Here is a 16,407-nt window from a genome sequence, read left to right on the forward strand (position 1 = left end):
TCTTCGTGTAAATAAAGTTTCAGAGCTAGATTTCTAGTGACAGAAAAGGCTAACCTTACCATCTGCAATGATGGTTTGCTATCTTTGTGGAGCAGACAATGGGAAGAGGGTGGAACCTTCCACATACAGAATTGCCTACTTCCTAGCCATCCTATCTCATGGCTCTTCCAGATTCTTTCTTACCTGCAGGGACTGGTGCCATGTGAGTACCTTGCCATTCCTTTAAATCTTGAACCAAACCTAGCCTAGTGCCCCCTCCCTCCTCTTTATGGGAGAGAGGGCAACTGTTATTAACTCTTGTTGCTCCTCAGAACACTGCATTATTGGGCCTAGCATTGTTGCAAATTCAATCTATAAGCAGCAGACCACACAGCAGGTCTGATGGATCTCTCTGGCAGAAGCAACAATAAATTGAACAACCTAGTGATCAAAACTCTGCAGCAAAAAACTAACTTGGAAAGATGCAACCAAGAAAAGGAGTCTCTCTAAGCTCTTCTTCAATATAATAAGGAAAGGCTAAAGTGACAGCACAAGAACTTTGACTAATTCCTTTCATTTCAAAGATCACGAGCATACATATTTACATATGCAGCTAGTTGCTTCTGGAAATATGAAGCAACTTGCACCTGGGCTAAAGTTTTAATAATGGTTACCAGTCTCTTTACCTTTCACATTGAATGCTGATGGTGTCAAAGTAGCAGTGATCCAATGGCTGGCCTAGACAATCAGGAAGATGAAATAGATTCTTCCCAAATGCAGACATTATCTTCCTATATTTCTGTTGCATATATTCCTCACCATACATTAAAACACAGGGCATTTTCCCTGGCTTTTATGGGCAGGGAGATTGCTTTCAAGCCTGCAGCAATTGATCATTCCTATCCCAGGTATCCCCAGGGTCCCCCCAAAAATTTCCTTCTAGCATATTGGAGGCCGTTTTCTTTACCACAAGTCCCACTTTTTTTATGCCAGCCCGGCAAAATGAGATGGCTCAAGCTAACTTCTTTGAAACAGGATGCAAGAATAAACTGCATAACTTTTAACATATTATTGTCTCATATTTTATATAATGCATTTTAAAATGTTCATTTCTCAAGAAATTGGAGCAAGGAATTCTAATAGGTTACTTCAGTTATTTTGCCTTAGAAAATAAATTAAAAATTAAAATGATACTGACCCATTTTGATCTGATGCTGCTCTGTTCAAACCTTGCAGATTTGTAAATTGCAGTTATAGATTGCAGTTATAGAACTACAAGTAGGAATATCTTTATAGTAATGCAATAAGCCCTGTGATGGTCCTGTTTATCCAAGTGGTTTCATTCAATTATCCTGGATTACTTCTTTTTTTTTCCTGAGTTGACTTTCTTCTACTTCCAATGTTGTCTTTTCCTTATATCATGGCTCCTGATTTCTAGATTTCTTCTGACTACCTCTTACAGTAACTTCTCTATAATCTGAATATGTGTGAAACCTGAATTCATATTCACAAAAAGGTGATGATGCTTGAATCTGTACATATCAGAAAGCTGTCAACTTGGTGAAGACTGCCATTTTTAACTTCTGTACCTTATGAATTATTCATATTTTGTGAAATACACAATTGAGATTCCATACAGATTGCATGTATTGTTTTTTGTTCCTGATATTTAGCTAATTAGTTCACTCATGAAATATCAACCCCCTTCAAAACTTACAACCTTGTTTTCTGAAGATGACTTAGTCAATATCATATATGCTTCATGTCTTTTCTCTTCTCCACTTTAGAACATTATCCTTTGTACTTCAAAAATCAAAAGTAAAAACATTTACTTGAATCAATGTTCAGACTCATTTCACCATGCAAATACGTATGGAAGATTTCAGAGTGAAAGGATATGACACAGGTGCTAATATTTCACTGTATTAAGCAGACACAAAAATGCTCAGAGAAGAACAAAGAAAGACAGCCACTTCTCTCCCTTGACATACTATACTGGATTGAGCTGCACAAATCATTGTTAAAAGAAATTTAAGATCTGAAGTGAGACAGGGATCAATTCTCTTCGTGACCTGAATGCTAACACTGTATACTCATCACTGTCAACCAGAATGGGCAAAATGACCTGCCTAAAGCACTATTTTATGTCATCCTTTTCCTCCAAGGAAGGTAATTGACAAGTTGCTGTAAGTAATAAAATTAAAAGTTGCATGTTCTCAATCTTGCCACAGCTCCTGCCTTTGGATTGAGCTGACCTTCATGCATCTTTGAAATAATCAAATTGTCCACCTTCCAGAGAGAACTCCTAGATTTTCTCAGGTGTACAGAAAATGTTTACTAAACAAGTTGTTCACATCATTAATAGTGATTTTATTATCATTATGGTAATAGCATCTAAAATTTAATAAAAATAAATATAATATTGTTATATTACTACTACCTACATTTCTGTTCTGTGAAAGGATGAAATTTGGAAATACATGTTTACTTATGCCTTTGACAATTATGCAAAATACATTTAGTTCATCGCAGACCAACCCCATGTTTCTGAGATTAGCAGAAAAAAAATTCTACTAATAGAGCAGCATCCAAGAATTTTTGAGCAAAGAGCTCAATCATATTATAGAGAATTAGTACTATGACAGGGTTTTAAGTATTCTGTTATCCGAGAATATTAACAGACCCAAGTAAACACAAGTTCTCAAATTGATTGCAGCCTTTTGCATTTCTCTTTCTGCTTATTTGCAGAGTGTGATTAAAAGATTAAGATGACAGCTATGATGGTGCAATTTAGACTAGATCTGTGTTTTATATGCATTGATTTTTTGACTACAGGTAATCAACTTACAACCATTCAGTGATAGTTTAAAATTGCAATGGCACTCAAAAAAGTGACTTACAACCATTCCTCGCAGTTATGCTGCTCACAGCATCCCTATGATCATCTGATCAAAATTTGGGCACTTGGCAACCATCATATATTTAGGACAGTTGCAGCATCCTGGAGTCATCTGAAAGCCATTTATGAACCTTCCCAGCTGGCTTCTGACAAGCAAAGTCAATGGGGGAAGCCAGATTTGCTTAATGACTACATGGTTGTTAGTTTCAGTGATTCACTTAACAAACATGGCAAAAAGATTGTAAAATTGGGCATGGCTCATTTAATAATTGCCTTGCTCAGCAACTGAAATTCTGGTTTTAATTATGGCTGTAACTCGAAGACTATCTTGTATACTCTGCCAACACTTCTGTTCCCCCTTGACATTCATTTTGTGCAGGTTTTGGTTGCATTCTTACATCTGAAAAAATTAATTTTGCTTTAGCCACGACTGAATAAACCACATTTTTTATTCAACATGCAAAACTACAAATAATATTCAAAGTGCACGCTAAACCTAAATCAAACAAGCATAGCATAGTTTCTGACTAAAAGGTGATTGCTTCGAGAATCTATTCTGTCATGCCTTTCGGAAGTTGTAGTTCGTTGTCCAAAGTTGATTTTAAGTTTCTTCAGCAGAAGAAACTCCATTTCCCAGGATTCCATGGAAAGCCTATTACCATCACATGACCTATCCAGGGAAAACAAGAGCCGAAATAAGAGACGTTGGCCATTTTGCGAGCAAGCGTCGCTATTACTGTTGCAGACGCAGCATCCCCCATCCCCCCCAGCCGCGTCTTCTCTGCCCTCCAGGTTTTGCCGTTTGTTTTCATTTTTCCTTACATTTTCTCTACTGCTGAACTTGAGAAAATTCGGGCAAACCCAGCCGCGGCCTTTCCCCCCCCGAGCAGCGCCCATCCACAGAAGCGCATGTCCGCTTTCCAGAATCTCCAATCCTTCGGTAAGAAACGGGACCCCCTTTGTCTTTAGCCTCAGTGACAAGAGGACGCATCGGCACCGGCTGCGTTTGTTTCTTCGCAGGGAAATTGTTCACGGTTTGGGCTTTTCTCCCCTCCCGTTTCTTCCTCCTCCATTCCTTTTTACGTTTTCCTTTCTCCGTTGCCTGTCTGCTGCAACTGTGGGCTGCTATTAGATTGGTCTCCTTTCCCACGGCCGTCACGCTGCCCGTGAACATAATAATAAATAATAATGTTGGAAGGGATCTTGGAGGTCATCTAGTCCAACCCCCTGCTCAGACAGGAAACCCTATACCATTTCGGACAAATGGCTGTCCAGTCTCTTCTTAAAAACGTCCAGTGTTGGAGCATTCAGCACTTCTGGAGGAATGTTGTTTCACTGGTTAATTGTTCTAACTGTCAGAAAGTTTCTCCTTAGTTCTAGGTTGCTTTTCTCTTTGGTCAGTTTCCATCCGTTGCTTCTCGTCCTGCCTTCAGGCGCCTTGGAAAATAGCTTGACTCCCTCTTCTTTGTGGCAGCCCCTGAGATATTGGAATACTGCTACCATGTTCCCCCTCGTCCTTCTCTTCATTAAACTAGAGACATACCCAATTCCAGCAATCGTTCCTTATGAGGACAATGAGCCAGTATTCGCCACGGTTGCAAACCAGTATTTAATCGGGCAAAGCTTGGCTGGGGCACGGACTGAGCATGAGGAATATGCTTCTTTCGCAGCCCTGCAGGTTTAATATTGATGTAGACCTCTCCAAAATGTGTTGGTTGAGAAACGGGGAGGTATAATAAGCGCTGCCCGAGAAAGCCCGCCTGCCTTCTTCTACTACATCTTTGAACTGCCCAGCAGCTTTAGGGGGAGGACGGCAGGCTCTTCCCGCCTCTCCCCAATCCCAAATGCTAGTGCTCATCTGTTAATTGAAAAGTTAATTGAGAGCTTAATTAATCCTTTTGAGCCTTCTTCTGACATCTTACTTTTTATTCTTAAATGTGTGTGCTTGTCCTAACAAATTATACTCTTATTAGTTGAAAGAATAATTGTATAGAAGGCTAAAATCTGATATTTAGATTTTTAAAATAGCCTTATTCAAAACTATTTGACTTACAAATAGTTGTATTTGTCTTACTCAAAACTTTTTGATTTACAAACTTGGTTGTCAGATCTTGTTTGCATTTTTGCAGTCTTCTATCAGTATAATTCTAACTACTGAGATGCAGGTCTTGGCGTATTCGGGTCTTTTCCCGTGTAAGATTGAAAGTATCTTGGCGACGTTTCGACGAGGTCCCACTCATCATCTTCAGGCTGGGGTCTTCGGCTTTGTGCTTGTGTGAGCAAAGTGTGATCGCTCCGATCTCTATAAATATTGGTTACAACACAGCCAACCACGCAGGATGTTGCAACACAGAACTCAGGATATCACTACACTAGATCTCAGGATGTCATCACACAGCCCATTACCCAAGCCGTTAACAACACAAAAGACTAATGGGCACACAGCCAGCAGCTCAGCTACTCAGGATGTTACGAAACAGCCGAACAATCCGCGAACAATAACTCCAACACACCAACCAACCCACCGACAGCCACAAAGCCAGCACTCCACACACCCCACCAATATTTATAGAGAGGCGGCAGCTCCGATCACACTTTGCTCACACAAGCACGAAGCTGAAGACCCCAGCCTGAAGATGATGAGTGGGACCTCGTTGAAAGGTCGCCAAGATACTCTCAATCTTACACGGGAAAAGACCCAAATACGCCAAGACCTGCATATATGTATGTATGTATGTATATTTGGTTTTTTACAGTAACAATCCTTGGTGCTTGGTAAACGTGTTGTCTGGGTTCACATTTAACAATGATTAATAGTAATTAATTTTTATAAGTCCATAGTTAACATGTTAGATAGTAATATACTTCTTTGATCCTCTCTTCTTCCAGTAATATTCTCATTTTACCAGCATTAGGCAAATACACTTCTTGGTACTATAGATACATACAAAATTAGATATAGATATTTTTCTAGTGTTTATACAAATAACAATAATATCAATATATAACATCTTTTCTAACCACCTTATGTTTCAGTTGTATTTGCAGGTCTTATTGAATCAATGTAGATCCTATTTTTCAAGCTCTTATTTGAATTTAGTTTCCCATCAGTATTCAAAAAATTATTGTCAGTTATGATTTTCTCAAAGTTGGTTACATTTAAGTGTCCAGACATTTCACTCATCTAAGCCATCCCAATATTTTTACATTTCCCATATTATAAAAAAGTGCTATTCTAATTATAAATCATATCCCTCTTACTATAAAATCCATTTATATCCAAAAGTTATCTATTCTTTTAACCATATTCAAACAAATGTTTAGTCATGTAATACCCCATATGTTAGGTCAAATAATCTGTTCTCTTAAGTCTAACTCTAGCTTTCTTCTTTTGCCAAGCCACGTTCCAAGTCAGTGTATTCAAATCAGCAAGGATTTTTTTCTGTATTTTTATGGATGTTGTTTGGAATGGGAGAAACAATTTAGGTGGAGTATTTTTGAGGGGGAATTTCATCCATTTGTATTCATTAAATCATTCCCACTTTCCTTCTTCCTCAACTTCTCTTTTCATTTTTTGTCTCCCAAACTCTAGTGATTCTCCTGACAAATCTATAATTTATTTTATCAGATCTTTTTTCTTGTCCTCGGGTATATTTTGAAGTCCTGAAAGATAAGGTTCCTTTCCATTTCTGGTATTATAACAAAATAAAAAGAAAGATTTTTCTTTGCTTGCACCAGAGCCAGACTAATTCTCTTCATTTGTAGCCTCCAACTTTTGGTCATTTTCCTCTAGTTTATGTTTTTTTTTTTACTTGTTTGTTCATTCTTTGTCCTCATTTTCTGAGAGTTTTTTCACTGTAAGCTTAGATTAAGGATTTGCTTATTTATATTGTTTATATTGTTTTTATTCTCATCATAGTTTTTTCTTGTGTGTTCTTTATATGAAAGAATTGTCTTTTGAATTGATTGCAGCATAGCATGTATTTCCTCCTGGAAGGTGTTTGCCTTGTCTTGAGGTGTCACTCCTGCAGATCCCTGATATACCGGGCTGGGGGCTTCAGATGAGAATGTTGGATGTGGTTTTCTATCACATTTTGTTAGATATGTAGCACCCATTTTATCTCCCCCCTCCAGATAATCTATCAAAAATACCATAATCCCCGAGTATTAGCCTTAACTAATACAACCAATCTTAAGGTCCATGCAGCAAAGTCTTGTATAGTTCTTATGGTCTTTATGTATGGCCTTTATAATTCAGTTGTTAATCCACCATTAAAAGCAATGTTTTATAACAGTTCTTCTACTCATGGTCCAACAATTATCAATCAGCCAAAGTTTGCGGTCCAAAATGTTAAACCACCTAAGAACAGTCCAAGAACCTTCACCCTTCAAAAGTAGCCAAAAGTCAAGGTTTTTCTTTCTCTGCAATAGTTCTTAAGCTTAAAAATCAAAGCTCAGTAGATGTTTATAATCCAGGAAGGTCAGCAGTTTTTATAACAATTGTAGTTCTCATTATAGCCCAATGTATTTTCCTCTGTTCCCAGCTGTTCTCTATTAAACTAAGAGTCACGGGATCAAAGGAACAAGTTACCATATCTGTTTCTGGGCATCTTGCCAATTTCTCAGTCAAGACAGTTGTAGTGCTATATTCTGATCCACCACTAGATGTCATTAGATATTCATTTTCTGACTTTTAAAACAAAAAAATATTTTCTTGTAGTTTCATCCCAATACTCGTTCAAAGAGAAAATCTTAACAATTTCCTCAGTTTTGTTTGTCCAAACTATAGCTTCTACTTCAATATATTTCTGTCTCCCATAAAAATTAAAATGCCGCTTCTGTCTTTGGAAGGGTGGGGCTGCAATCCCCTTCCTTTTCACTTTCGGAGGGTTTTTTGCTTCTTGGGAGCCTTTTCCAGGCAATACAGTTGTAAAATAGAAAAGATCAATATTCTCACCCAGTTCCAAACACGTTCACTATCTGTTCTAATTGGTGCTTTTTTGCTTCGGTTGTCTGTAGCTTGGGCTAGTCATGGAAGTGCAGCTAGCCTTTCTCCTGCCTGTTTGGAGGGCTTTCCCCGGATCAAACAGATCGACCGCCATCTTTCTGTGATCGACGGGGGGGTGTGTGTCTCTCCTTCATCACCTCTCGGGAGCAACTTTAGATCCATTAAGAGTCCCCTGGCAGAAATAGGAAACTTACTCTAGCTACCTCGTACAAGGAAAATCTTTATAAGATGTTTTATAGATGGCACTTCCCACCTGTAAGGTTAGCCAAAATGGGTCCAAATATCTCACCTTTATGCTGGAAATGTAAAACAGCAATAAGATCATATTATCATATGTGGTGGGGATGCTCAAAGGCTTGTGAGTATTGGAACAGGATACGAAGATGGCTGAAAGATATATTAATGTTGGACTTAGAGTTAAAACCTGAACTTTTCCTGTTGGGAATAACTACAGAGAAATACAATAAGGGAACAATCTATTTGCTGTTACATATCTTGACTGCAGTTAGGCTAGTGTTCGCGCAAAAATGGAAGAGCAAAGAAATTCCCACAGAGGAAAAGACACTATATAAAATATTATCATGTGCGGAAATGGACAGGCTCACAATGGTATTGAAAGACAAATGTAGATCAGTTTATTTCGAAACCTGGGATAAATTTTACTGCTGGAGGGATTCAAGGAGGATGGTTGGAATTATAGGCTAGCGTTAAGATAGAAATATATGTAATTTTAGGTTAGAAAATAGAGAAATAGTTTAAGTATTGTATATAAAATTTAGATGTATATTCAGAGATGAAGAACCGATTGTACAATGTGAAATAATTTGATAATATATATACTGGAATGTCACGTTATATCCAATGTTTCTTTTAATTGTATTATAAATAAAAGAATCCCCTGGCAGGGGGAAACCAGCTGTGGGGTGCGAGCCCCACAATCCCTTGGCTGCGTCGCTACAACGCAAACCAGAAGTCTCCCGGTTTGCTTTCCTTCTAAGTTGGGCAGTCTGTTCTCATCCATTCTTTTTTGAATTACGATAATTTGTTGATAGAAAATAAAGATTTTGGAGTGAAAGCTTTTCTTCATGTCATAGAAACATAGAAAATTGATGGCAGAAAAAGACATACTGGTCCTTTCAGTTTGGTCTTTGAAATTATTATTTTATTTTTAAAATTTTTGTCAATGATGGACCTGTGCTTATCCCAAACATGTTCACTATCTCCAATGGAAATTGGTTTCAAGCTTCCACTATTCTTTCTGTGAAGTAATACTTTCTAACTTACTTTTGAATTTCCATCCTGTCAGATTGAGGTTATGCCTCTATGTTCTTGATTTTTGCTTAATATTGAAAATACTGCCTTCTAGAAACTTATTTACACCCTTAATGTATTTAAATGTTTCAATCATGTCTCCCCTTTCTCTTCTTTCCACAAGACTGTACATATTCAGTTCCTCCAATCTCTACTGATTTGTTTGTCCCTCAGACCTTGCATCACTCACTCAATCTTATCAATATATTTTTTTAAATGAGGTTTCCAGAATTGGATCCTGTTCCAAATGGGATCTGATTAAAGCCCTAAGTAGCAAAATTAGGATCTCCTTTTTCCTGATGGTGATCCTTCTAGAGATGCATCCCAGAATTTTGTTGCCATTATAGCTGCCTATTTACTTATTTTGCATCATCTGCTCTGAACGTACCTAAATCCTTTTCTTCTGTTATTCTGTTTAACACTGTATCCCTAAGACTATCCCTAGAAGATTCTTTTTTTCCAAGTACATGATCTTGCATTTACAAACACTGAATTGCAGTTTCCACATTTTTTACCAATTCCCAGCAATGTCAAATAATTTACCATCTTACAAATACCTTCAGGAATATCAACTCTTATTACACACGTTTATTACACAGCAGAAAGACAAACCTTATCTAGCAATCCTTCTGTTGTATCGCTTACAAACCAAGACCTAGGACTGAGCCTTATGGTACAATCAAATCAAAGTAGAGAAATAGCTTCCCAGCAGCCAATTAATTGCCACATCCCAGGAAATTTCCAATCTCCAACTTACCCTCTGACTTCAAATATTACACAGATTATAAATTTGCAAAGCAATTTTCACTTCTGAACAGTTCTTGTATTTAGAAAGCATCACTGGGATGTGGGCAGAACATATGCAAAAAATCTAATCATATTTTGGTATTAAATCATGGAGTACTAACTGCTAAATATGTACAACAAGTCTGGACTACTTCTCTTCTAAGGAATTCAAACTTCTAAGGAATTCAAACATGTACCTCCATATTGAGGTATAATTAGCTTCTCCACTTAGAAAATGGTAAAGAGAATTTTAGGGTACCGACAATCTGTATATCTTTATTTAGAAAATCTATAAAGGACAGATTCATTTTCATTATATGAATTTTCCCTTTTCAGACCCGTTTGCTGATGCAACTAAGGGCGACGACTTACTCCCGTCAGGGACTGAAGACTATATCCATATAAGGATCCAGCAGCGAAACGGCAGAAAGACATTAACGACTGTTCAGGGAATTGCTGATGACTATGACAAAAAGAAGCTTGTGAAAGCATTCAAAAAGGTAAAGTTTCTGTTTCTTGGATTTTGAAATGTTTTAGCTAAGAATGTCCAAACTGAAAGTACATACATTTATATATATACATTAATTTATATAGATATTCTAAAAGTGCTATGATAGTTCTGAAATTGCGTTATGCCAATATAATAATTTTTGTTTTAGCTAGTAAAAACAAGTGCTAAATGTTTTTAAAGAAACAATTAACTTCCGATTGATTTTTGAAAACTCTTTTGAGCAGTAATGGTGATAGTCTCCTAAAACTGCCATATTTGGAGAGGATTAAGGTCTCTAACCCCTATGCTTAGAAATATTGCAAAATATAATCAGAATTTAATATCAATTGTTCCTGGAATATTCTTTAATATTGTGCTAATCTGCTGCTTTTGCTAATAACAATTATTTCAGGAAAATGCGGATTTAAAAGCAAACTAAAATTTTAATACTATCTTTCTAAAATATATGAATGAACTAAAATGGTGGCTAAAGAGATCTAATATGAAGTCTACATGAAAGATGCCCAAACTATATGAAATAGAAGTAGAACAAATAGTATTAACTAGTGATAATCAGAAGTAGAACTATAAATGGTATTTACTGGAAAACCATAATAATTTATTTGGGAGGACTATGTCAATTCAGAACAATAAACTTAAATTTACTAGTGCCTTGGCAAGATCCTTCATTAGCAAAATTCAATTGAAAGATTAGAGCTATGCCTTATAATCAGAATTATATGGTATAATGCAGTGGGGTATAACTCAAATAGAAATGTGGGTACTAAATATATATAAGAATCCCTGCAGGCCACATACTGACTTTGAAAAATACACATTTATATATATTTTTCTTTGACTAATGCATCAACATAACGAAGTAGAATCTAGTTATAACTAAAACTTAACTAAATATTATAATTTTGATTATATATGTATGTGTGTATGTGTGTGTGTGTGTGTGTGTGTGTGTACATAATTGAGGTGGCACAAATTGAGAAATCTTTCTAGTGAGTAGAAAGGCTGGATTAAAAGACAGCACTGAGGCATTGATCGTAGCAGCACAAGAACAGGCAATAAGCACCAGATCCATAGAAGGAAGGGTGTACCACACTAGACAGGACCCAAGGTGAGACTATGCAGGGAGGTCTCAGGGACAGTCTCCCCCAGCAGAATGTAAGATTAAGGCAGGAACAGCACATACTGATTGGCACAACCAAGTAGATGGCTTTGTATACAAAAATATCTGTACAGAATATGAGCTAAACTCTCCTAAGGCTGTATGGGAGATCCCATAAAAGATTGTGGAGAATAAGAAAGCTATGGTCCTTTGGGACTTACACAACCAGACTGACAGGAGGTAGTGGCCAATTAACCAGACATTGTGGTAGTATAATAGACAAGGGCCAAAAGACAGCTATGGCGATAGATGTAATGTGCCAATTGACAACATAAGGAAGAAGGAGTATGAGAAAGTGGAGAAATACCAGGCCTGAAGGATCAACTGGAACAATTATGGAAAGTAAATACCAAAGTTAGGAACACTCAGGACTGTGACTCCTAAACAGGGAGTATGGCATCAGCAGATCCCAGGAATGACATCAGAGCTCTCATCAGAAGAGTGCCATGCACCACTTTCACACCTCCTGCTTCCTCTTACCACCTCCCTGCAATGTTCCTTTTAATCTTTTACATCTCATGTATGAGAAAAAATGTTTTGTGTGGCTTCTGCCATACTAAGTACAAATTTGTATGCAAGAAATCTGTCTGCCTGCTGTCTGGGGGAATAGGCACAAGCTTGCTGCCTCAGTTTAATTGCATCAGCTAAGGGAACTTGTGGTTACCATGGAGCAGACTGAGAAGGAGCTTTTATCACATGGTGCTTCTACTCTAGTTGCTCCCCAACAGCACCAAGCAATCTCTGCTACTATAAGCTGAGACAGTGAGCTTGTGCAGGACTCCCTCTTAAATCAGGACGCCAATGTTTTGGTTGTTGTTGATTAAATTATTATTATTTAGTTTTAAAATGTAATATCTATGCTTTGTTTTATTTTCTTAAATACGATTCTTTTGCACTTTAATCTGGTCCAGGTCTCCCATGTTCAAAGTTCTGACAGCCACCACTTACTCATATCCCTGTGGTCATGTGACCATATTTTGGGCGCTCAGTAATCAGCCCACATTTACATCCATTTGCAGCTTGCCATAGTCTTGTTACTGCAGTTTATAACATTTTTGCTGGAAACTGCAAAAAAAGTCTCCATAATGAAGAATGGGTTGACTTAATGACTGAGGCATTTGCTTAACCAACAAGCATTTGCTTTATGGGTACCACATACAGGTAATCTTCGAGTTACAAGCTTTCCCTTAGCAAACATTCAAATTTATGCAATAAGTGTCCCCTAGTGTTTACGAAAAAGTCCCAAAATTAGAAATGTTGCCGCATCATGGCAATTGTTCACAGTTACAAACAACCGCAGTGGCACTGCAACATTCACCCTGGATATTCCCTCCCCCCACCACCACCATTGATCACTCTAGGTACTAGGCCTTGGATACTCAACCCTGTGAAGATCAATATCCTTCGCTTTCTTGGTTGCTCCAGCCCTTCGGTGTATTCACAGAAAATGGAGGCCTAAAGTAACGCAAGATCACATGAGATCAGTGGAGCAAGATTTCACACTGATCTTGTGTGATCTCATGGTACTTCTGGCCTCTGTTCTCTGCAACAGAGAATGGAACCGAAGCCGGGGGAGGCTTCCTAGTGCCTCCGGAGGTTCGATACAGGCAGAAGAGGCCTTTTCCGGGCTGCCGCCACCCAGAAAGGAGGCCTTGGGAGGCTTTTGCATGCCTCCGGAGGCCCAATAAATGCATTAGAGGCCTTTTCTGGGCTGCTGACACCCAGAAAGGAGAATGGAAGATGCTTCCGTGGGCCTCTGAAGGTCCATTCTGGGCCTCAGAGGCCTCCTCCAGGCCTCAGAGGCCAAAATAGAAGCTGTGGGAGGCTTTTGCATGCTTCCAGAGGTCCATTCAGGTCCTTGGAAGCCTCTGAGGCTCAAAACAAGAGGCCAGAGAAGGCTTTTCTGTGCCTCTGGAGGTCTGTTCTGGGCCTCAAAGGCCTCCTCCACACCTCTGAGGCCCAGAACGGAGGCCGGGGGTGGTGATCATGTGCTTACCGAGGTCCATTCTGAGTCTCGGAGGCCTCCCTCTGCTCTTGCCAGGAGCAGAGAAAGAAACAGAGAGGCTGGACAGGAGGCAGATCTTCACAAGGTAAGTGACCTGGCATGGCAGGATTGGGCAGGAGAGCAATTGTGACCCCAGGAGGTTTCTCAGTGAAGAGGCTTGGGTGGTCTGAAGCAGATGACCTGTTCCATCACTAGCCCCCCCATGGCCTTCCCCACTCTGAGATACCCACACATTAAATTAGTAAATACTTGGCCAAAAACTGGAAGTGAATTGCGTTCAAGGTACGAGATTCACCCCTACGAATCCTTGAGATATGAATGGAAGGGCAGGCTCCATTACATTCGTAACTCGAGGACTACCTGTAATCACTACAAAAAAGCTCATAAAATTGAGTGTAGTCAAATGATGACTTGTTTAATTATGCGACTTAAAATCATAATTGCAGACTCATTAATATTTGTAAATTAAGTATTATCTGTTATGGAAATAGCATCAAGTACCTGAAAAACAATTTGTTGCCACTGAATATAGCAATGTTTTTCTGCAGAAATTTGCTTGTAATGGTACTGTGATTGAACATCCTGAATACGGGGAAGTTATCCAGTTACAGGGTGACCAGAGGAAGAACATTTGCCAATTCCTTTTAGAGGTGAGTGACTTGTTACAACTCTTTCAATTCAGACTGCTGACTCAAATATTACAATGCACGTAGCTTATTTAAGTTAAACAAATACTTGAAAATTGTTAATATGCTTTGGGTCCGAACAAGATAAAAAAATAGAATTTTGTGAGTCATTTTTGTGAGCTTTATTGTCTTCTCTAAATTGATAAAGAACTTAATCTTGAGGCTAAATGGAAGAATGTAACAACTTGACTCTAACATTTGCTTTTTTGAATATCGCAGTTGATGCCATATATTTTGAATAGTTAAGATTTTATTGTAGGAGGTTTTAAGGAAGCATTTGAGGGTTCTCTAGCTTGACTTGTAAACTGAAAACTGCTGCTATATGTAATTATGTACCAATCTCAGCTGCTCATCATTGTACTTTGATTAATATGTGGATTTATTTTATGTGACATTTCTAGTCCTAACTGCCAAGGGCTTACTGATGTTTGTATATTTTCTGCAGGTTGGCATTGTTAAGGAGGAACAACTGAAAGTTCACGGCTTCTGAAATGTGTATACTTACCTAAAGAATTCTATAGGTTTTATTTTATCAAGTGAGCTACTCTGTGAAATATGATTCTTTATAGTAAATGGTCTTCCCATTCAAATTTTGATTTGCTTTTGCATGATTACAGAAAAGGTATGGATTGCAGATTAGAAACACATAAGATTGCAGCAAGATGGTAACAAGAAGTGCTTAAGAATGTTAAGCATTTCCAATGGAAATGTTTTATTGCTGATAGTTCAGTGTATTTATTCATCTGATTTAAATGTATTAAAACCATGTGTGTTGCAGCTTAAATAAACTCTCTTTATCTTAACCATTTGTGTAGAATGCCTTATGTACTTCAGCCAATTTACGCATATAATCAGCTTTTTAACTAGATAGCAGACCAGCTCAAACTTCAGAAGCTAAGACTCAAGCATTTAGTACAGCTAAATTGACATAAAGTTTTCAATATTACTTAGTAGTCAAATATAAACTATTAGCTATTCCTTGCATGTATGAGAATTATATTAAGTCTAATTAATACCCAAGAAATGCTGCATTGCTGGGGCTTGCTGAATTCATTTCCATATAGGGTGTACAAGAACTCAAACCATTTTGATAGAAAGCTTCACAAAATCCCACTATAAATACAGAACAGCAGTTTTGCATTGTGTGTGTGTGTATGTATATGTATACATAGAATTACCTGAAGTCTTACACTTGGAATAGTTTGCATCAAAGTTACCATGATGCTTTTGCACACAAAACTTCTCTATTACTTTTGCTACTGATAGCATATCAATAAACTTGGATTGTTAAGCCTTATTCTTAAGAAATGTGATAGGATGATCTGTTACAGAAGATATTGCTGCTTGAAGAAAAAAGTGTGCATCCTGAATAACCAGTTGATGAATAACCTAATTGAATAGGTGTCTGATGATTCCCAATCATCCTAGTCAAAAGGAAAGCATATGTTCCAAGTTGAATTCTTGTTCTGCTAGATCAGACATGTCAAACACAGATTTGGCCCCTGGGGCTGTCTCAGAAATGGCAAGGGACCGGCCCCCGCTGCCCCAGCCCTGGCCCACCCCAACCCAGCTGGATGCGCCTGCAGCGCCCACACATGAAATGGCGAGCACTCGGGCTGGTGGTGCGCAGCAGCAGCTCATTTGCCTCATCCCGCCCACCCCTCCCAGCCTAATCCCGTCACGCCTAGTTATGCCCTGCTTTGCCGGGCCTCTCGTCCGGCTCTGCTGTGCCGGGCTGCACCTTTCCTTGCTCCGGCCATGGCATTCTGTAAGCTTAGCACCCCAGGAATATGCCCGGCCTGTGGGATGAAAGGCAGGGAGATGGGAGCGTGCAGTGGCACAAGCCGAGTGTTGGCCTGCTCCTGGTCTCCCTCTCCACTACGTGGTTGGACCAGAGAGAGGAATGCAGCACTCATGCCAGATACAGAGCCCAGAGAGTCGCAGCCTGGCAACGTGTGAACCTCTGTGGTGGCTGGAGAGAAGGGGTGAGAAGGAGAAAGCAGGAAGGGTCTCTCTCTCTCTCTCTCTCTCACACACACACACACACAGAGTGAGTGTGTGTG

At 38.7% G+C, this 16,407-nt stretch overlaps 1 protein-coding gene across 1 annotated transcript; it reads left to right on the forward strand.

Moving 5' to 3' along the window:
* Positions 1-3,577: 3,577 nt before the first annotated feature.
* On the forward strand, positions 3,578-15,141 carry EIF1B (eukaryotic translation initiation factor 1B). The gene is made up of 4 exons (XM_015823345.1): positions 3,578-3,818; positions 10,320-10,483; positions 14,207-14,308; positions 14,790-15,141. The coding sequence occupies exons 1-4, from the start codon at positions 3,788-3,790 to the stop codon at positions 14,832-14,834; spliced, it is 342 nt and encodes a 113-aa protein (XP_015678831.1). The 5' UTR covers positions 3,578-3,787; the 3' UTR covers positions 14,835-15,141.
* Positions 15,142-16,407: the final 1,266 nt, after the last annotated feature.

Source organism: Protobothrops mucrosquamatus, unplaced genomic scaffold, assembly GCF_001527695.2.
Source record: "Protobothrops mucrosquamatus isolate PMUCROS unplaced genomic scaffold, P.Mucros_1.0 scaffold_177, whole genome shotgun sequence".
NCBI classification, from domain to species: domain Eukaryota; kingdom Metazoa; phylum Chordata; class Lepidosauria; order Squamata; family Viperidae; genus Protobothrops; species Protobothrops mucrosquamatus.

What these genes read in the sequence shown, in the direction of transcription:
- EIF1B (XM_015823345.1), top strand. Translation starts at nt 3,788, where the DNA reads ATGTCCGCTTTCCAGAATCTCCAATCCTTCG. An exon ending in CCAGAATCTCCAATCCTTCG is followed by an intron (nt 3,819 to 10,319) that starts GTAAGAAACGGG and finishes TTCCCTTTTCAG; the next exon opens with ACCCGTTTGCTGATGCAACT. An exon ending in TTGTGAAAGCATTCAAAAAG is followed by an intron (nt 10,484 to 14,206) that starts GTAAAGTTTCTG and finishes GTTTTTCTGCAG; the next exon opens with AAATTTGCTTGTAATGGTAC.